Below are 17,700 nucleotides of genomic sequence, written 5' to 3' on the forward strand. Positions count from 1 at the left end.
GTGTGCTGATGTGGGCTGATGACTACTATTTTACTATTAACAACAGTACTAACTTCTTTTTACACTTCTTCTTTTAACAGATCATTTCTATTGACATCATTTCCTAGCAGCATCATGTTTTTGCTCAATGTTTACAGGCCGACTTTTCATAGAGCTTGAGGTTTTGAGGAATCTGTGCTCCATTAGAACTCGGGCAATTACCTTTCACAGAAGGTGTGCAGGCAGGGCAGCACTTTGGGGTTGCGGTAGTGGTCCAGACAGATGCTGCACACTAAAAACTGTTTGTCTATCTGACGCACCACCGGGCTGGTGCTCCCAGCCTCTCGCTTGGCCATGGTGGAGGACGCTCAGCGCCGCCGACCGGGACGGCTCGCAAACTGCAGAGAGAAAGAGAGAGAGGACATGTGAACACTTTCCGCTTCTCTCAGCGGGCGGCGCCAGGAACGCAGGGAATAAAAGTCCCTAATTCCTTGATTAGTGCAAAAAGTCTTCATTGTTGGGCTGTTGTTTGGGGGCTAATACCTAAACAAAGAGCCGAGGCATGCAGCAATCACTACACTAAAGCAGTGACACGCTTCTCATACGAATAGAGAAAGAAAAAAGGAATGCACTTTTGACTGTTCATGGCAGTAAAGCAGTAGTGTGCACTGTGCAGTCAGGGTCAACAAAGTCTTCTCTGCTGGCCTAAACACTATCAGAAGCACCGACCAACATTTTAACTTAAATTCTAGTATTTTTGCCATGAAAATGTATTCATTTATTCCCAACATCCACTAGTGTGTGTATGCATTTATTTTTTATTTTTTTTCCAATCAGATTTTGGCTTCTACATGTTGCCATGTCTATGTAATCTGCCCAGGGCCTTCAAAATCAGGAGTGCTGGCCCATGTCACTTAAACATGATTAGAAATGGGGCTGATACTTTAACCGATTAGAGTTCAGAATTGCCAGCTGGCCTAATTTTTTCCATCCTCTGATTGGTTGATCAGAGCAAAAGTGACAAAACGCCACATGGGAGTGGGCCTTGAATCCCAGTCAGGCTGAATGGAAACATAAGGCAATATCATTATTACAGTCGTCCCTCGCCAAACTGCAGCTCGAATTTTGCAGCTTCACTCTATCATGGGTTTTTAAAAATATATAAATTAATAAATAACGTTTCATGGTTGAATACGGCCTATTAGTTAAAATAAAAAAGTATGCATATTTAAGCAAATTTTATGTATTTTTTGAAAGCATACAAAATACTAAAACACAAATATAAAGCACTAAGAAAATGCATTCAAATTGTGATATTCAGTATTCTACACAGGTCACTAGGTATCCATAGGTGAAACATACATGCGCTAGATTAATCGATTGCCACACCACCAGGCTTTTATCGCAGGTTTGAATTACCACATCACAATAACATAATAAAAATAACATAATAATAATAATAATAATAATAATAATACGGACTACTCTTGCAGCCGTAATCCAGCTAAAACTCAACTCTGAACCCGCAACGTCACTTCCTGTCCACACGTCTAGAACACATTTATTGCAACACACGCGAGCAAAGGTTTTATTTATGTCCTAAATGGCTTATACTCTCTACTTATATCTACTATATTATTAGGTAATATGAGTCTAGAGGTGACTGTAGGGGTGTTAGTTCATGTCTAGAGAAGGTCATAAACAGGTTTTTATGCTAACTACAAAAAAAAACCCCAACCAATTAACCGTGATAAACAAGGGATTACTGTATCTTTTTTAAAACAACACAAGAAACAAGAAAAATTCCCCACTGAAGACCCAGGTATTGAATGCATTGCCCACCACTGCAATAAAGTATCCGTCTATCCAGCTCATCAAGAACAGAAACAGTCTGGTCATCATCTTAGTCTAAATACAATTTTTTAAAAATGTGGACAAGTGTTGCAAATTAGCACATCCGCTACAACACTCAATGCATTTGGTCTATCCAATGTAATTGTGAGGTCCACATCAAATAAACAAATAAATAAATCTTGTCTACGAGAGGAATTCAGTCGCATTGTTCTGCCTAGCAACACTAAGTAGTGGTGTCTCTAGCGTGGCTAACTTTTACACTCACCCGTGCAGCACAAACTATAGACATTGTGTACATCAGGGGGTCACCAACGTGGTGCCCGTGGGCACCAGGTAGCCCCCCACGACCACATGAGGTGCCCGCAAGCCTGCTTTTCATTCAGGTTTTCAGTTAATAATGAAAGAACAGTAGAAAGAAATGCCTTCTGAAATACAAAATGTGAGTTGTGGACACCAGCATTTTGTTAATGTTCTGGTGAAACAAGCATGTTTGCTTTGTTTGGGTTTAAAATAAGCTCAGAAAATAAATGTTACAAAAATGAGTAGCTCTTGGCCATTTTCATTTTGTATAAGTAGCTCTCACAAGGAAAAACGTTGGCGACCCCTGGTGTACATCGTGACAGACACACTCAAAACTGCAGTTCCTCGGGTAGCCATCCTACTAAGCTAATGTAGCTTAGCCTAGCAGTGTGTTGGTCAATTACATGTGTGTCATTCATCATTTAGTAAGAAGTAAAAAATGACACCCATGCAGAAAACATCAACACATTGACTATAACCACCAACCCCGCCCCCTCCTTCCCAAATGTCTGCACATCTGTCACGGCTGGATTTAATCACCAGTCCCCCCGCCCAAACCCATCCCAGCTGCTGTGCTCCTCTTGTCGCCCACTGAGACTTGACACACAAGCACACCATGTGACAAGTAGCTTCTGTTTGCTTCCAATCTGAACGTGCATTGTCCACACTACGACTCTGTCAGCAGACTGTGAAGGACCTTTGACCTCTACGTCCAACCCAGACGGACGCAGTGACCTGGCTTCTTGATGTTGAGGTGGACTCCTTGTTGAGCGTGAACAGAGGTGCCATCAAGGCCATCCTGGCAGTGTTCCTCAGGGGTCCCCGCTCTCTTGTGACTAACTGACAGTATAATCATGGCACTTCTGGACTGAACAAACAGGCTGCTGTGGAAGCTGAAACAGGTAGGAAGTAAGCAGAGAGAGTGTAAAATCCAAAGACGTACCACACAGGGGGGGTCAAGTCAATGGAGTGAAGTTCCCCATACTGCTGAAGTTAGCATGTCAATACCTGACCTCATAATTCTTTACAAGAATCGTCACTTACACTCATTTAACACTGGACAGGTTCCACTGACGTGCTTTATTGCACTCTTTGTATTTCTTAGTGCAAAACCTGCGAGGCTCTCTGCACCAACACAACGACACGGGCATCATCATAGTACGACAGCCGTCTAAATTTAGACCGGTGCATTAGCGACCAGACGAGGAAGCTAAAATAACTTTGGTTGGAAGGAGAACAAAACATGTTCCTGTGGCTGGAAAAGTTACTTTAAAAGAGTTTTAAAAACATGCTGTGGTGTGCTGCATGTTTTTTTTTGGACACAAAAGCAAAGAGCAACAGCAAAGATACCAATCAAAATCCTTGCCTTAAAGAGGAAGCTTATGTTGCATTCAAAGACTGCTAGGAAAGTAGGAAATTATTCCACTTGCCGCTTACGAAAAAAAAAACATGGCTGACCATCGTGATAAGCTGGTGTTTGTTTTTTTTGGAGCATTAAAAAGGTATACACAATTATAGAATACAAACATTTTTTGTCACAATCCACACATCTTATTTGCACCAAACACACACTGAGGGGAGGAAATGGAATATCCCTCCAACTTCCAGCTTCCAGCTTCCTGTTTTGCCATCAGGAGCCCAAATAACACGACTTTATAAATACAGAGAATGAGTACAGTAAAAGTATCAGCTGGTTGCTCCGCTTACTCCCATGAAATAATGAGCACGTGCTGACAACAGCACACACACACACACACACACACACACACACACACACACACACACAAAGAGAGGCGGGTGGGGGGTTACCTACAGTCAGCTGTGTCATTCTTCAAGGCTTCAAGCTGAAAGTGTAACAACACCAAAAGTATTAGAGGCTCGCACGCCCACTTCTTGCCCTCAGGCCTCTCTCTCTTCCTTTTCCTTCCTCCTGCTTTTACACACACACACACACACACACACACACACACACACACACACACACACACACACACACGCATGCATGAGCGCTGAGGAAAGCTCAGCACTCATGACATAAAGGGGGCAGGACTGCTCACTGGAAACCCCTCCTCCTGCTGTCAGTGTTGGCGCTCTGATTGGCTGGTAAGCTAGTGTGGCGCTTGGGGGGGGGGGGGGGGGGGTTGCATCATGTACCAACAATGCACAGTGTCTGACCAGAGGGAGTTATGTAGGAGAGGTGAAGTTTAACCCTCAGCTGGCAGGAGAGGAAACAGTGAATGCCTCAGCACAAGGAAGCACGAGGGATCATCTACCAAATTGGGGGGGGGGACATCAGTCCATTACAGAAAATAATTACGAATCCCTACCCTAACGTCTTCGGTAGCCTCCCTCTCCCTCAACAAAAACAATCATGTCTGCTGTGTGGAACTTAACTGCCAGCACATCCCGTGAGAAATATCTTGCGAGGGTTGCATGTTAAAAAAACTCTAATTTAATTTAATGTGCTATTAAAGCCCTATGGAGATGAGTTTCACCAATTGCGGTCATTTGTCGCCTCTCGTGTGTGGCGCCCATAAGGCGCAAGCACGCATGTCCACAACTGCACTGATGAGACCAACGTCTGTAAGCCAATAACTTCAGGTTCTGTTGTTGAATTTGGTTTAAAAATGCAAGATAATGTCACACATTTCTTATGACACAAACCAGAAAGCTCAGTTTTACCCGTTTTAAACACTGAGATGTGTGTCATGGCCAATTATGCAAATTGGACGAAGATGTCATCTAGCACACCCTGTCCCCGCAACCCACAGCCACAGATGCATTGTCAACCTGTGACAGCAAAGAAATCTGACACATCCACACACAAACATGAATGTGTGGTATAATCTGTGTGGATTGAGCACAGTCTCTCAGCATCATCCCATTCCCCACGCCGTTGCTCCACGCCCACGCTCACCTTACCCAAAATCCCATCATCCCGTGACTCGTCACTCAGAGGCTACAACAGGAAGTGGTGGATAAGAGGATGAACAACTTAAGAGACCACCGGGACGGCATTTATCATGTTTTTACATGATTGCTGCTAAATGTTTATTCTCACTGAAACATTTAATCTTCTTATAGCAACGACAACAACATCAGCATTCACGGTTTGGTCAACTCTGACTGCTCTTTATGCACATAACTATTGAATACAACACTTTACCATTATTATACTTAAACACACACCCACTGGCCACCTCATTAGGCCCACCAACTTGTGATGTCCAGCTGCTTGTTAGTATGCTAGGGCTTTTTCTTTGTGGCGGCCTGCTTGATTAAATTTGGACTGCCACAGAAAGATTTGATACTACTGTTTGCTATTTTTTAATTTGGCAATATCTGGTCACCCTTGCTCACAAACATTATAATAGGGCTGTCTGTGTGACTTGCGTAGCCTGTAGCTGTAATTCTGCACAGTAGATGGCATCGTAACGATAGTTTGGCAACACGGTGCAAACGAACAGACGGCCATCAAACACAACAACAGTCTTTCTCACGGTATGATATAAAAAATAAACTGTACAACAACTTGTAACAGGTGTGTTAACACACAACAGCAATGAGCAACCTGTTGTATGTGGACAACGACGACTAAGTGCTAACAACAAACATGTAACTTTAACTGTTATTTACAATGTGCCCGCAAGGCATGCTGGGGGATCCAATCGCCCGTGCATGTTATAAGGCACATGCACGGGAGTCTAACACTGCACCCCTAAGACAACAACTTCATGCTCTATTGTTAAGTCATTTTTTAAATAGCGTCCCACATTTTTAGGCATCCACACACACTGTCACATATACTTTGCAGTGTTGTGGGAAACACTGTATGCTCAGCAGACGTGTGATCTTGTGCAGTGGTAGTCTACATACGTGCACGTCTATATATAGAACCATCACTTCCTATCCCCCCTCACACCGATGGCGAGCTGCGCATGCCGCCGGCATCCCTCAAACGAGCCCGCAATGAAGAGTGCATGTGGATACTGAATACTGACCACGCCAGCATGTCCTTGAACATTTCTATGCATGCATGCAGCCATGCATCCAGGCCACAGCATCATGATGTCAGACACACTAATTACTGACAAGAGCCTTGAACTAATATGTAAAAGTTCACACTCCAAACAAGCCATTTCATGGTGTTTATGTTTTAAATGTATAGGTTGTTAATTGTGGGCTACTTCACAGATGTTCCGCTTAAAAGGTTGGGAGTCCACACATCCATACACAACCGCAATGTATCCCACCAGGCATCATCTGCAATGGACCGCTATAAATCCTATATAGCATGATGCGGTATAAACAATCATTTATAACAGGCCACTGTTAAATTATTGTCCTATATGCACGCAGGGTCACAAACTGTAACATCAAACCGAGGTTAATCCAGATCCGATACATTTTCATTTTGAGGCGATGTAAACGTAATGTGTTCAGACACTTCTATCGCTGTCAGAGGAGGTTGCCATTTATAGGATTTCATATTAGGGAAGTAAATGCAAAGGCCACATATCCTAGTGTGATTTCACAGCCTCCACTATGCATTCACTAACCTTCATTGTCCCTCCACACAACCAGCATGACTAGTAAATCTACTCTTCTAATAATAATCACAATGCACATATTTGAATGGACTATTACACAATGCACACACGATTCCTGTGACTCTATGCAGAGCGAGGGGGGATGCAGGGAGGGGGTAGTGTGTTGGGGGGGGGGACTTTGTGCCGCAGGGTCGAGCAGCCCATCCTGAAATAATTTGTTTCTTTAAATAACCGAGCGAGCCAAGAGACGCCGCGAGCGGAGCAGCTTCCATTGTGGAACGCCGAGCAGGAACGTGACGTCGTTGAGATGAAGATCTTCCTCCTCCTCTGTCCTCGTGTGAACAAGCAGCTCTCGGCTACGTCACAAACACGCAGCCTTGCGTTACGTAACTGGACGTGCTTCCACTCATCTCTTACTCTTGCCTACAAGGAGCGGACATGTTGGTGCATTTATGTTCTGTCTGAAGAACAGCACGCAGCTCCTAATTAACCAATGGCTCACAACCAATCGGAGGTCGGACACAAATCTTAATTCCAGCAATTCTCATTCTTGCTCAGTCAATTCTCAACCTCATCAACTTTCAGAGACAACAGACTCTACTGACTGTCAGGCACATGTGATCATACATGCTTGAGGTAGCTTAAGGTCCACAACTTTAAGTTTGCTTCATCAGTGAGGACCAGCTGAAGTATCAAACAGACAGAGTTTTCAGAGGTGTGTTGATGTCACTCCATCGTGTATACATCATGACAAGCCTCTAGTGTGCCTCCCGCTTCCACGCCTCTCAACTCCCATGCAGCTCCAGTGACATTCCACCCATGCCAGCTGGACATTCCTGTCTACACTTCCCCCCTACAGCACATGGACCTTCACAATATCAGCATGAAAAACAAAACAAAGAGACTTGTCACAGTGTCAATGTAATGTGTAATGCCACAGTGATAAATAGCTCAGCATCATCTAAGAGACATTTACTGTTCTAGTGTGAAATCACCATGTAGAAATGCAGTAAATTACATAACATGGGACAAATGATTGATTATTAAGGGTAGAGTCTTGCATATCTTTGCATTTAATTCCATGTCGCTATTCGGGAATATTTGGAGGTGATGTCAGGCAGCCTGCATCATCACCCTGCATGCAGCTGCGGGCGGGCGGGCGGGAAGGAAGAAAGGGAGGGACGAGGCACTAGAGGAAGGAGAGACAAGGACACGAGGGAAGAGGACGAGGAGGAGGTGAACTTACAGCAGAGATGGGCGTCTCAGCGCGCTCCCCTCCTTAGGGGGCAACACCTCCCCACCAAACACCAAGACATTCCCAAGGCTAGCTAGGAGCCACGCAGAGGACCGGGATCAGCAGCAGGGTGTGTGTGTTTGTAAATGTGTAGAGAGGGGAAGCGTCTGAGGCAGAGCAAGCGAGAAGCGAGAGACACACTGCTGTCGTATCAGCTGACTGGCTGGAGAGAAAGTAGGAGGGGACTGGCTGGACCAATCGAGGACCAGAGGAGCAGACTGGAGGAGAGATGGCAACAAAGGATGGATTTTTTTTTTTTTTTTTGTTGGAATTCCTGCTGTCCTCTCTGTGAAGAGACACACTCATCAAGTTGCTGCAGAGCATCTGATCGGATAAGTGTGTTCTTTTTACAGATGTTTATGTGTGTGGCGGGAGTGGGGGAACAGAGGGAATAAAACATCTTTATGCAGTACTGTGTTGCCATGGCGACTGCATCCTGTGCAGATGGCTGCTCTGGCCCTGTGTGTCCCTAGGAGACTCTCCACTTGACCCAAAACAACTATGGAAATATAAATGCATATGCAACCTGCTGAAAACTATGGACTGGCGATGTCCAGCGAGCTTCGCGGTCACAATTATTTAGCACGACAAGCTCTACCAGAAATGTACAAGGAAATACAGTTGCTAAGCCTGATACAGTCGACAGTTTTAGAGGTCCTGGCACAAAATAAGGACATTTTGTTCTGCTGTCATTAGCTGAGGATTTGAGCATAGCTAAAGGTTTGTTTCTAAAAAAGATTTTATTGGACTTTTTCTAGATTAATTTCAAAAAGAGAATGGTCTACTTTATTTTAGATGAGATTTTTTTATGTGCATCTTGCATCAAGCTTTCAAATAAAAAAAAAAATCTTCAAGTATTTATTTTAATAAAACAACTTCACACGCATATTTGGTTTTGATTTTGTCTAAACTCACTTTGCTTAAAAATATTGGGATATATATTGTATATCAATATTCAACCTAAATATATCGGGATATGAGTTTTGGTCCATATCACTCAGCCCTAATATGTATATGTATGATAATATTATTTGAATTATTTAATTGTGGGGGAAAAGTACATTTGCCTCCCGTCCAATAAGTGCCGTACCCCAGAGAGACACCTTGTAGTCTCTGCAGTCGAGTAAATAAATAGCCAAGGCTACTGGAAACACAAAGTAGAACCGATAAACTGGTGCAATTGATAGAGCAAATCATGCTAATCACTAGTGGGTAGTATCAGCTCTGTAAACATTATCTTACTGAACTGTGACATCATCAACGTGTGACTGAACTCTGACCCCTACAAATGGACCTCTTATGTGAGGAGCCAGAAACTCACAAAACGACTTAAAGGCTGCATTCCTATAGCAGTTTGAGTTGCCCTCGTTGACTTCCCCCAGGCACTTGGTATGACGTCATTAATGACGTCACGTGGAGGCCACTTGCAGAGCGAGGGAAAATGGATGTGGGAGGAGCAGAATTAACGAATGGAACGCACCTGGTCTTGTTCACTTTCAGCCTAAGCAATCATGGTTCCACCACTCTTATGTGTAGCGCTATGCCGCTCCTTAAAAATAACAAACACCTGCTGATTATTATTATTATCGTATTTTTTATGATTTAATAAGCCCCATTTGTATATTACCATGTTTTCTTTTTGTTAAAAAAATCCGTTTAGCTTTAGTTAGTTTCCAAAGTTGGGTTGTTCAATTTAGTGTTATTGTTTTAAAATATGTTTTACTGTAGTCATTACCCACGACCCTTGTGAGGATAAACGGCATATAAAATGGATGGATGGTTCGTCATTATGGGTTTTTGTTTATTTATAAAATTGTTTGCTCTGACATGTTTCCCCTGCAAAAATAGTGCAAAATAATAATTATCTTGATCATTTTATGAATCTTCTTCTTCCAAACAAACGGTGCATTGTGGGTGAGTGACATACAGCTCTCAAATGACCATCGATCGCTCACTCGGCCATCCAAGAGTAGATTTCACCAAGTTCACTTCGGCTTTTTGGAGAAATTGATGGCGGCGGGGATTCCCCTTAGGGCAAGTGCCTACGAGAAAGTCAACCAGGGCAATTCAAACTGCCAATGGAATGCAGCCAAAATGAAAAATATTGAGGTGGGAAAAGATCAGCTTGTTAGAGACACGAACTACAAGCTTTCACAGTGCAAATACAAAAAATGTGGACACGTATGCGAAAGACTTACTGTTAAAGTTGTGTACCTATCCTTCCATGTTGATTGAGGACAGTCGGGTGATCTTATCAGGTGTTTAAATTATTTTCTCATGGAAGAAGGAAATGGACAGTGACGTATATCATGCTGATTAGCGTTAGTCTTCCGACATATAGGACATTAAATTCAAACTATCTTGGTCTGAATGCGATCACAGTGACAGACCATATCATAAATATACCTGTATTCTATAAGTTTAACCACTTAAAAATCGTGTAACGCACGCCTTTGTCTGAGTGCAGACACTTCTGGGAACTCAATCAGACGGCAGTGCAAGGCCGCCATCTATTGGCGGATTTAGAGAGGTCCTTCTATTGGCTGGGTGGAGTCATGTGACGACAAACTGAAACGTTTTTTTAAGTGATTGTGTGACAGTTTAAAAATAACGCATTATTTGTCACGCTTGGACAATTTAATATACAATTTTCCGTTGAATACACAATTTTCTCACTGCACCGTCTGCTGTAAACGCCTTATTTAAATATACAATAACGTCTTTACAGCAGGACCTCGTGGCGCAACGGTAGCGCGTCTGACTCCAGATCAGAAGGTTGCGTGTTCAAATCACGTCGGGGTCAATACTTTTCACTTTCTACTTTTCACAGGTGTACCAAAACAGTCTGACAATGTCATAAAATAGCCAGTGATATATGAAGTGCAATATTCTATTTGTAAACTAAATTACCACATGGAATTGAATTGTGTTACATGCATGCATGTTATGTCAGAATTTGGATATAATTTCATGAATCTGGCATCAACTAAGTATCTGACTAACCTACCTATAAGAAGAAGAAATTAACATTGTATAATATGGACAAAAGTGAAAAGATAGCAAAATATAATTTATTGCATACAAAAACACAAAAAAAGGCGGTGGCTTTTTGAGTATGGATTGACTCCCAAAAAGTCCCAATGGACCAAAACAAATTCCTTGTTGCCTTGCTTGCTACAGGAAGTTAAAAACAGTAAAAACAGAATAACATGAACATTACACACAAAGAAGAGGAGCATCAAGTATTGGAGCCTTTCAAGATGATCTCCTCGACATCTCCAGCTTTGCTTCTGCCTCCAAAGCGTCTGAAGAAGGAGATGATGCCGAAGTTGTTTGGTAGTCCGTCTGTGTGGTTCCCTGTCTTGTCAGTGTCCAGTGAAGCTTTGGCTTGGGACACCATTGTCCTTTCTGTCCTGGAGTCTGAGGAGTAGGACCTTTGGCCCACGTTTCTCTGGAACAAATTCCCCAGTCGGAAGGCGGGTGCTGGAGACGGCCTGGTCTCGTCCATGGAGGCAGACCTCATAAAAGGACCTTTGGAGACAGCTCGCTCTCTGGGACCCTCTAAGAGAGATGCCGGACCGCCTCCCATGGAGGAACTTGCTGGATTTCCTCTGCTTTCCCACACTCCGTCATCAAGGTCGTCCTCGTCAGACATGGAGGGTCTGTGCTGCTGAATGTGGCGCTTCCTCTGGGGGGCGTGTCTTTGGGAGCAAGTCAGAGGACTCAGGATAGTCCATGGAGAGCCCGCGTCGCCATTGTTGGCAAAGAAGAAGTCTCTGGTTCTTGGCCGAGGAGTACAAGGAGTAGCTGGACTGTCCAATGCTCTCTCCACGTGAGAGCTGGCAGATTTGTCGTCATTTTGTCCTTCTGTGGACATTTCAAACAACTTTTCTGTGTCCTCCTCTAGAAGTTTGGCTTGTTTCTTCTCGGGACTCTCTTGAGAGGTGGGCTCTGGCTTGTTTCCAGATGGATGAATGACAGGAGACTCCTGGATGGAGGACTGCGGGGTCTTCCTGCACCTGGAGACACCTTCTGGAGCGGTGGACAGCAGACTGTGCAAAGCCGACTCTAGGCTGGTTTCCAGTCCAGGGCCCAAGACGGTGGACCTGCGCCTGGGTGCCATACGGATGCTCTCCTTCCTCCTACACCTCTGCTCTGCTGCCTCGCGCTCACGGTTCTCCTTTAAATGGGAATAAAGGCAGGAAATGTTCAATGAGAGGTTGGACGAAAGTCCTTTGTTGTCCCTCAGAAACATTTTGGACAATTGTATGCCTCCAACTTTGAGGAAACAGTTCCTTGCTTGTCCTCCCACCTGCACGGCCGTGGCAAAGCGCCTGCAGAAAGAGTGGAAGATTGAGCAGCACTCCTCCAGCTTGAAGGAGGACGGGTCCTCGCAGAAATACTCGGCCACGGCGCAGCTCAGCACGTTCAAGTCATGCAGAAAGAACTCCACGTCAGATAGCTGGGCCTCGGCCTGCTGAGGAATGACAAGATGATCTAAAGTATGGAGGAAAAAATAATCTGTCCACAGAAAAACGTATCGACAGGCTGTCATGGGCATGCCAAAGCAACAGGGGGTGCTGTAACTGTATAGAACAGGGGTGTACAAACTTTTTCCAACACAGGGCCGCATACTTTTGAAAAATCAAAAGGATGTGGGGGCCACTTTTACATTTTTTAAACCAACCCATGTAGATATGGTGAGAATTTTTTTAATTTTTAAAAGAAAAAAACAGCCTGCATCTCTTGCAAAGCACAAAGCTTATTATTAGTATGAATGAACTTTTTCTCCTTACGTTACACTTTTTTGCTCGTTTTTCCATTTTTGCTGTTTTATATTATTTTTGACAAACATTTCAACGTTGTACTCATACGTTTTTTTCTCTTAATACTATGTCTTTATTATCATAATATTTTGCCTTGTATTATAACTTCTACCTAATGTCAATTTCCTAAAACTGCAACTTTATTCTTTGTTTTGTTTGTTTCTCATATTACGACTGTTAAAAAATACATTTGTAGTCTTTAATATTTCAACTTTGTGCAATTTTTTCCTCTTAATATTTTGACTTTATTCTCCTAATATAGTGCCTTTATTTTTGTACACTACTGCTTATTTTTCTCCATTTTTGCTGTTATTTATTTAGCTTTCTTTAAAAAAAAAAAAAACAGCCACGGGTCATAAATGGCCCCCAGGCCGCACTCTGGACACCCCTGGTAAAGCACCTCTAACTGGAGGGTCATTTTAGCCAATTAGAAGCCTGAAGAACGTGGCAATAGCACACAATAGTGATTAGGGTGAAAGGGGACTGGTAAAAGGTAACATACCAGCGTTCACAGCGAAAAAATGAAAAACAAAAATTCTAGAAAAAAAAACTGAACAAATGGAAAGTGCAGAAAAAACAGCTTAAGAGATTGCACAATTTGGAATTCCACTAAGGTAGACACTGAAGGTAGAATATGTAATTGTTTGGTGGTCAACTTCTTTTTACACTTGTAAGACAATGAAGGTTCCAAAAATGAGCTGCGACTAGAAATCACCTTCACACTCCGCCTTTGTCATCTCATTGTTTTGACCCTTTAACACTGCTTCACTTCCTGTTCCATTTGTGTGACACTTAATTATGTTCAGGTGTGATTTCAAACATTACCTGTACACTTCAATAAAGCTTTTACGGCGGCCACAGTTTGACCCTGGAACAGACAATATCTATTTTCATTGTTTACTACGGAAAAACCCCCAATAAAATAAACAAATGTCCATATTTTCAACTGCAGGGGTGTCACTTTTTCCACCCAGGTCCACACACTGAAAAGTCAAAGGCTTGTGGCAACATTTGGATATTTTTAATATTAGAAACAGGCTAAAACCAACCCATGTAGATATGCTAACAAATTACAGTATATACACTACTATATACTACTACTACTAGTGTATCTCAGTCTTACCACGAAAAAGGTCTCCATCTGCTGGAAGAGGTCGGGATGTCTGCTCGTGTACAACTTGACCTCCTTGATTTTCTTCAGCTCTCTCTCAAAGTCAGCCACCACTTCGTCTTTGCAGATTCTAACAAACATTTCATCACAATTGTTATAGCTCATACCAGACGTGGACCACGGGGGGCTCCTTCAGCGGACCAGGCACCTTGACGCCTTTCCGATGTGTTCCATCTGGCTGGGGAACGTCAGCAGCTCCACGTCGATGTCCTCCGCTTGCTGTGAGCAGAATATTTCATGTTTTTATTGTGGATTTAATTCTGTAGGCATCTTCTAGTCAGCTCTGGTCACCTTGGCAACGTAGTGCATGAGGTTCATGCCGGGCTTATTGGCCTTGGTGTCGGCCAGGTTGAGCAGCGACGTCATCCTGAAGCCGATAGCGTTGGCGCTGTAGCCTCCCTGCATGGGAAATGATGAACGCGTGATGTGGAAAGACACGTTTTACAAACAAAACAAGAATACCCACAGAGTTCATGTAGTTGCCAGCTTTCAACACCAGACGAATGACAGTGTGGAGGTCGTCGCAGTCCAGCAGCTCTGTCAGGAACGACGACAGAGACATAATTGACATTTAAAGTGAGGCAAAGCAGGAAGTGAGGTCACAATGCGAGCATGTGCTACCGTTGGCTGCTTTGATCATGACTGCCAGCGAGTTCTTCACCTCCTCCATGAGAGGCAAGAACTCCTCACGCAGCACCATCATCTTAAGCAGCTCCTCATAACTGCAGAAGGAACATGTTTAGTTAGCTCATGCTAGGGAAGTTAGCATTACTACAGTAACTGAAGGACTGGCTTCTAGTATGCTTCCCCTTTGCGGACTGCTGTGAGATTGTTTAAACACTATCATTTTATGCCACTAGTGTGACATCCCTAATAATGTTGTTTTTCATTAAAAACATGGGCAAATGTTAACTAACAGGATCAACATAGTTTTTGTGTCTTTTCATAGATGTAGAGTGCCTTTGTTTATCTTAAAAATGGCATATAAATGCAATTTCTTATTTCATTTTTCAACAGAAAGAACAACACGTGTGACGTGTTTGGATTGGGTGTGCTTTGTAACAATTAGGTTAGAAATGTTGCATGTTTTCTATCAAATGAAAAAAGGTTAGATTTTTTGCATTGTTAGTATTATTATTAGTGGAGGCATAACCAGAAGATCATAGCACTTACAAAGTGCTGATGCAGCCACGAGCGGGCACAACTTGCATGCTATCCAGGGGGTTGCTATGATACGCTGTGACGAATTGTTTGGAGTCCTCAAATTCACCGACGGTTTCCTATGATTTACACGGTGGTACTCACCGCGGCACTTTGACCAGCTGCACCATGAACTGGTCGGCCTCGGGTAAGAACGAGAGGTTTCCGCTGAATGACAGCAGCTGCTTCACCTGCACCATCACGCGCACACAGGACACACTCCTCGTTCAAACACACTTGCACACACACCTTGTTGGTCCTTTAAAACAAGGAGCGCTCGCTACCTCACTTTCCTCTGGCAGCAGCTTGCACAGCTCCTTCAGCTTGCCACTGCCGAACCTGCGCCAGTTGCCTTGGCGGATGTCCTGTACCATTTCTGCCACCGGCCTGTAGGGGGAAGACAACAAGTGACAAGCTATAAATGACATCTAATAGGATCAGCGTCAATAAGGGCTGTTAAGAGAAGAAGGCTATACACAGTTGTACACTTATTATTTTAAGATGGCTACAGTTTGACCCTGGAACAGATTATTTCTATTTACATGACTTCCTATGGCACGGGTGACAAACTCAAGGCCCAGGGGCCAGATTATTTTACTTTTTTTTAAATATATATATATATATTGAAATATATTTAATGATTTTTAAATCTAAGTAAAATATATTTTTTTTTAATTAAAAAGACAGTTAATCTTTCTTGCTAAATGTATTTGTTCTGTCAAATTTGACAGAAAATTTGTACTGCATGTAATTGGAGATCTTTTGTCATCAAACCCCATTTAAAATTAATAATACAATAGTTGTACAGTATACTCAAAATTTCTGATTGGCAACTTGACTTCTTGTTTCAATATAAATTTGTTGGTAAAACGATCATATAGTTTCACAGTTATAGGTGGCCCTCGGAGGGTAACCGTGACTGCGAGGTGGCCCACGGTCATTAACGGGCTTGACGGCCCTGTGGGGATCATTGATTCTGAATACAAAAACAACCACTGGATTGAGCAGCGAAACAGACTGTAAACTGTTTATGGTGAGAATAAGAAAGAGGAAGTGAATTTGGATTAAGATTCGTATTTGGGAATAATTTGCATAAATGCTTTCTGAGTTCTTCCTCCTTTTAGAAGCTTCTTACTCTGCTTTCCATGTTACACGTTTAGATGTCTTACCTCTTAAAGTGTCTGAGGAAGATGCCGATATTCATACTCTTTTTGGAGTGTAGAATCGTCACCTGCCGATAACACATTGTTGATAACAGCTCCTGGCGTAACATTTGAGAGGAAGCAAAATGCTTCCCATGCAAACAAGTGCGGAACTAAACACTTCCTCAAAGACCAGAAAGTGGAACTTATCACCTGATGCTCCGGGGGGCAAACCTCTATGCCTTCATTCTTCTTGAGGCCCGTAACCTTTGACTGCAAGGCCCGCGAGGACCGCTTGTCCACATGACTGAAGAGCTCCTCCATGCTACGGATGTCCAGCACCAAGTCTCTCTGAGGCAGCTTGGAGGTCCACACGTTTAACTTGCCCAGCACGCGCTGGCTGGGAATGGTGTCCCAGTTTAGCTTTTTCATGGAGCGTCGCTGGACGCTGCATGAGAAGGCCGGGGGAGGAAGGAGACAGGGAGGAGGTGGTGGAGGAGGCGGCGGAGGAAGAGGAGCAGACAAGGATGCGTTGAGGTGGGAATCTTCCCGAAAAGATTCCTGAGAGGAGATCACAGCTGCCTCCATATCATCCAGGGATGACAGTCTCAGTCTGAGTTTCAGTAGATGCAGATCGTGAAAGAAGAAGCAGAAAAAATCTTGATTATCTTTATTTCGTCCAGTCACCCTCTCCTTCCTGAATACGAAGATTCCAAAACATGTTCTCTGCTGTCCCACTGTTTCATCAAGTATCACCCGAAACCTCATTGACAAAGTCAATGTATTCCACATTGCAAGTCGCAAAACTAAAGTTAAGTACAGTACACAATTAAAAGTTCCATGTCCACTCAAGCGTTGAGAACCAGCAGTGTATTCTTCATTGGTGTCATCCGTCAATAAACAAACTGGCAAGTGAAAGGCGACTTTGCTTTACTGCTTAGCTTCTTTCTGCCCAGGAGAGCTGTATGTTGTCCTGATGGCAGGGAGGGCGAGCAGGCGGCTTAACTCATACTAAATATGGTCATCGCGATCGATAAACACCTGGGTGTACGACTAATGCGCCGAACATGTGAAGTTACATCATCAAATCCAACTTTGTGTTCATTTTGGAGAAAACATTCCCAGGAATTTTGCAACAAACACGGGATCTTAAATCACACCATTCTAAATCGACAATTTACTGAGTTCTTACCGTCCAACTATACGACTCTTATTTCAAAACCTTTCTTCAAAGCGCCATGACTCCGTATCACTACTCACCGTGATGTTTCACAAGTGTAGCTGTCAAGTTCAGACGACACAGTCGCGTTCTTGTTAAATCAGGGAGGTAAAAACAGTAAGGTTAGTTTGGCGAAAGAGCACGCGCAGGTGCAGGGAGTGTGTC

The 17,700-nt window shown here is 43.3% G+C and overlaps 2 protein-coding genes and 1 non-coding gene across 5 annotated transcripts in view; 1 reads left to right on the forward strand and 2 right to left on the reverse strand.

Annotated features, from left to right (window-relative positions):
• Positions 1 to 8,087, reverse strand: part of trim3b (tripartite motif containing 3b) — a 24,569-nt gene extending 16,482 nt beyond the window's left edge. For both annotated transcript variants that reach the window (XM_054754559.1, XM_054754560.1), the window contains exons 1-2: positions 7,930 to 8,087; positions 202 to 377 (exon numbers count right to left, since the gene is read on the reverse strand). In XM_054754559.1, the coding sequence (XP_054610534.1) occupies positions 202 to 335 (134 nt within the window). In that variant the 5' untranslated portion in view covers positions 336 to 377; positions 7,930 to 8,087. The remainder of the gene's footprint in view (positions 1 to 201; positions 378 to 7,929) is intronic.
• A 2,621-nt stretch (positions 8,088 to 10,708) lies between these two features.
• On the forward strand, positions 10,709 to 10,780 carry trnaw-cca (transfer RNA tryptophan (anticodon CCA)). The gene has a single exon. It is a non-coding gene; the product is annotated as a tRNA-Trp (tRNA).
• Positions 10,781 to 11,070: 290 nt separating this feature from the next.
• Positions 11,071 to 17,669, reverse strand: fhdc3 (FH2 domain containing 3). Of its 2 annotated transcripts, none has more exons than XM_054755637.1 (12): positions 17,577 to 17,669; positions 16,530 to 16,929; positions 16,344 to 16,405; positions 15,459 to 15,561; positions 15,280 to 15,365; positions 14,596 to 14,696; positions 14,441 to 14,511; positions 14,266 to 14,373; positions 14,123 to 14,193; positions 13,927 to 14,044; positions 12,290 to 12,451; positions 11,071 to 12,157 (listed from the first exon to the last, which is right to left on the reverse strand). In XM_054755637.1, exons 2-12 carry the CDS (start codon positions 16,902 to 16,904, stop codon positions 11,216 to 11,218), a joined length of 2,199 nt encoding a protein of 732 aa, XP_054611612.1. In that variant the 5' UTR covers positions 16,905 to 16,929; positions 17,577 to 17,669; the 3' UTR covers positions 11,071 to 11,215. The 2 variants fall into 2 exon arrangements, with proteins under 2 accessions (XP_054611612.1, XP_054611610.1); XM_054755635.1 differs by having other exon boundaries at positions 12,290 to 12,454.
• Positions 17,670 to 17,700: the final 31 nt, after the last annotated feature.

The sequence above is a fragment of the Dunckerocampus dactyliophorus genome, chromosome 16 (genome assembly GCF_027744805.1).
Source record: "Dunckerocampus dactyliophorus isolate RoL2022-P2 chromosome 16, RoL_Ddac_1.1, whole genome shotgun sequence".
NCBI classification, from domain to species: Eukaryota; Metazoa; Chordata; class Actinopteri; order Syngnathiformes; family Syngnathidae; genus Dunckerocampus; species Dunckerocampus dactyliophorus.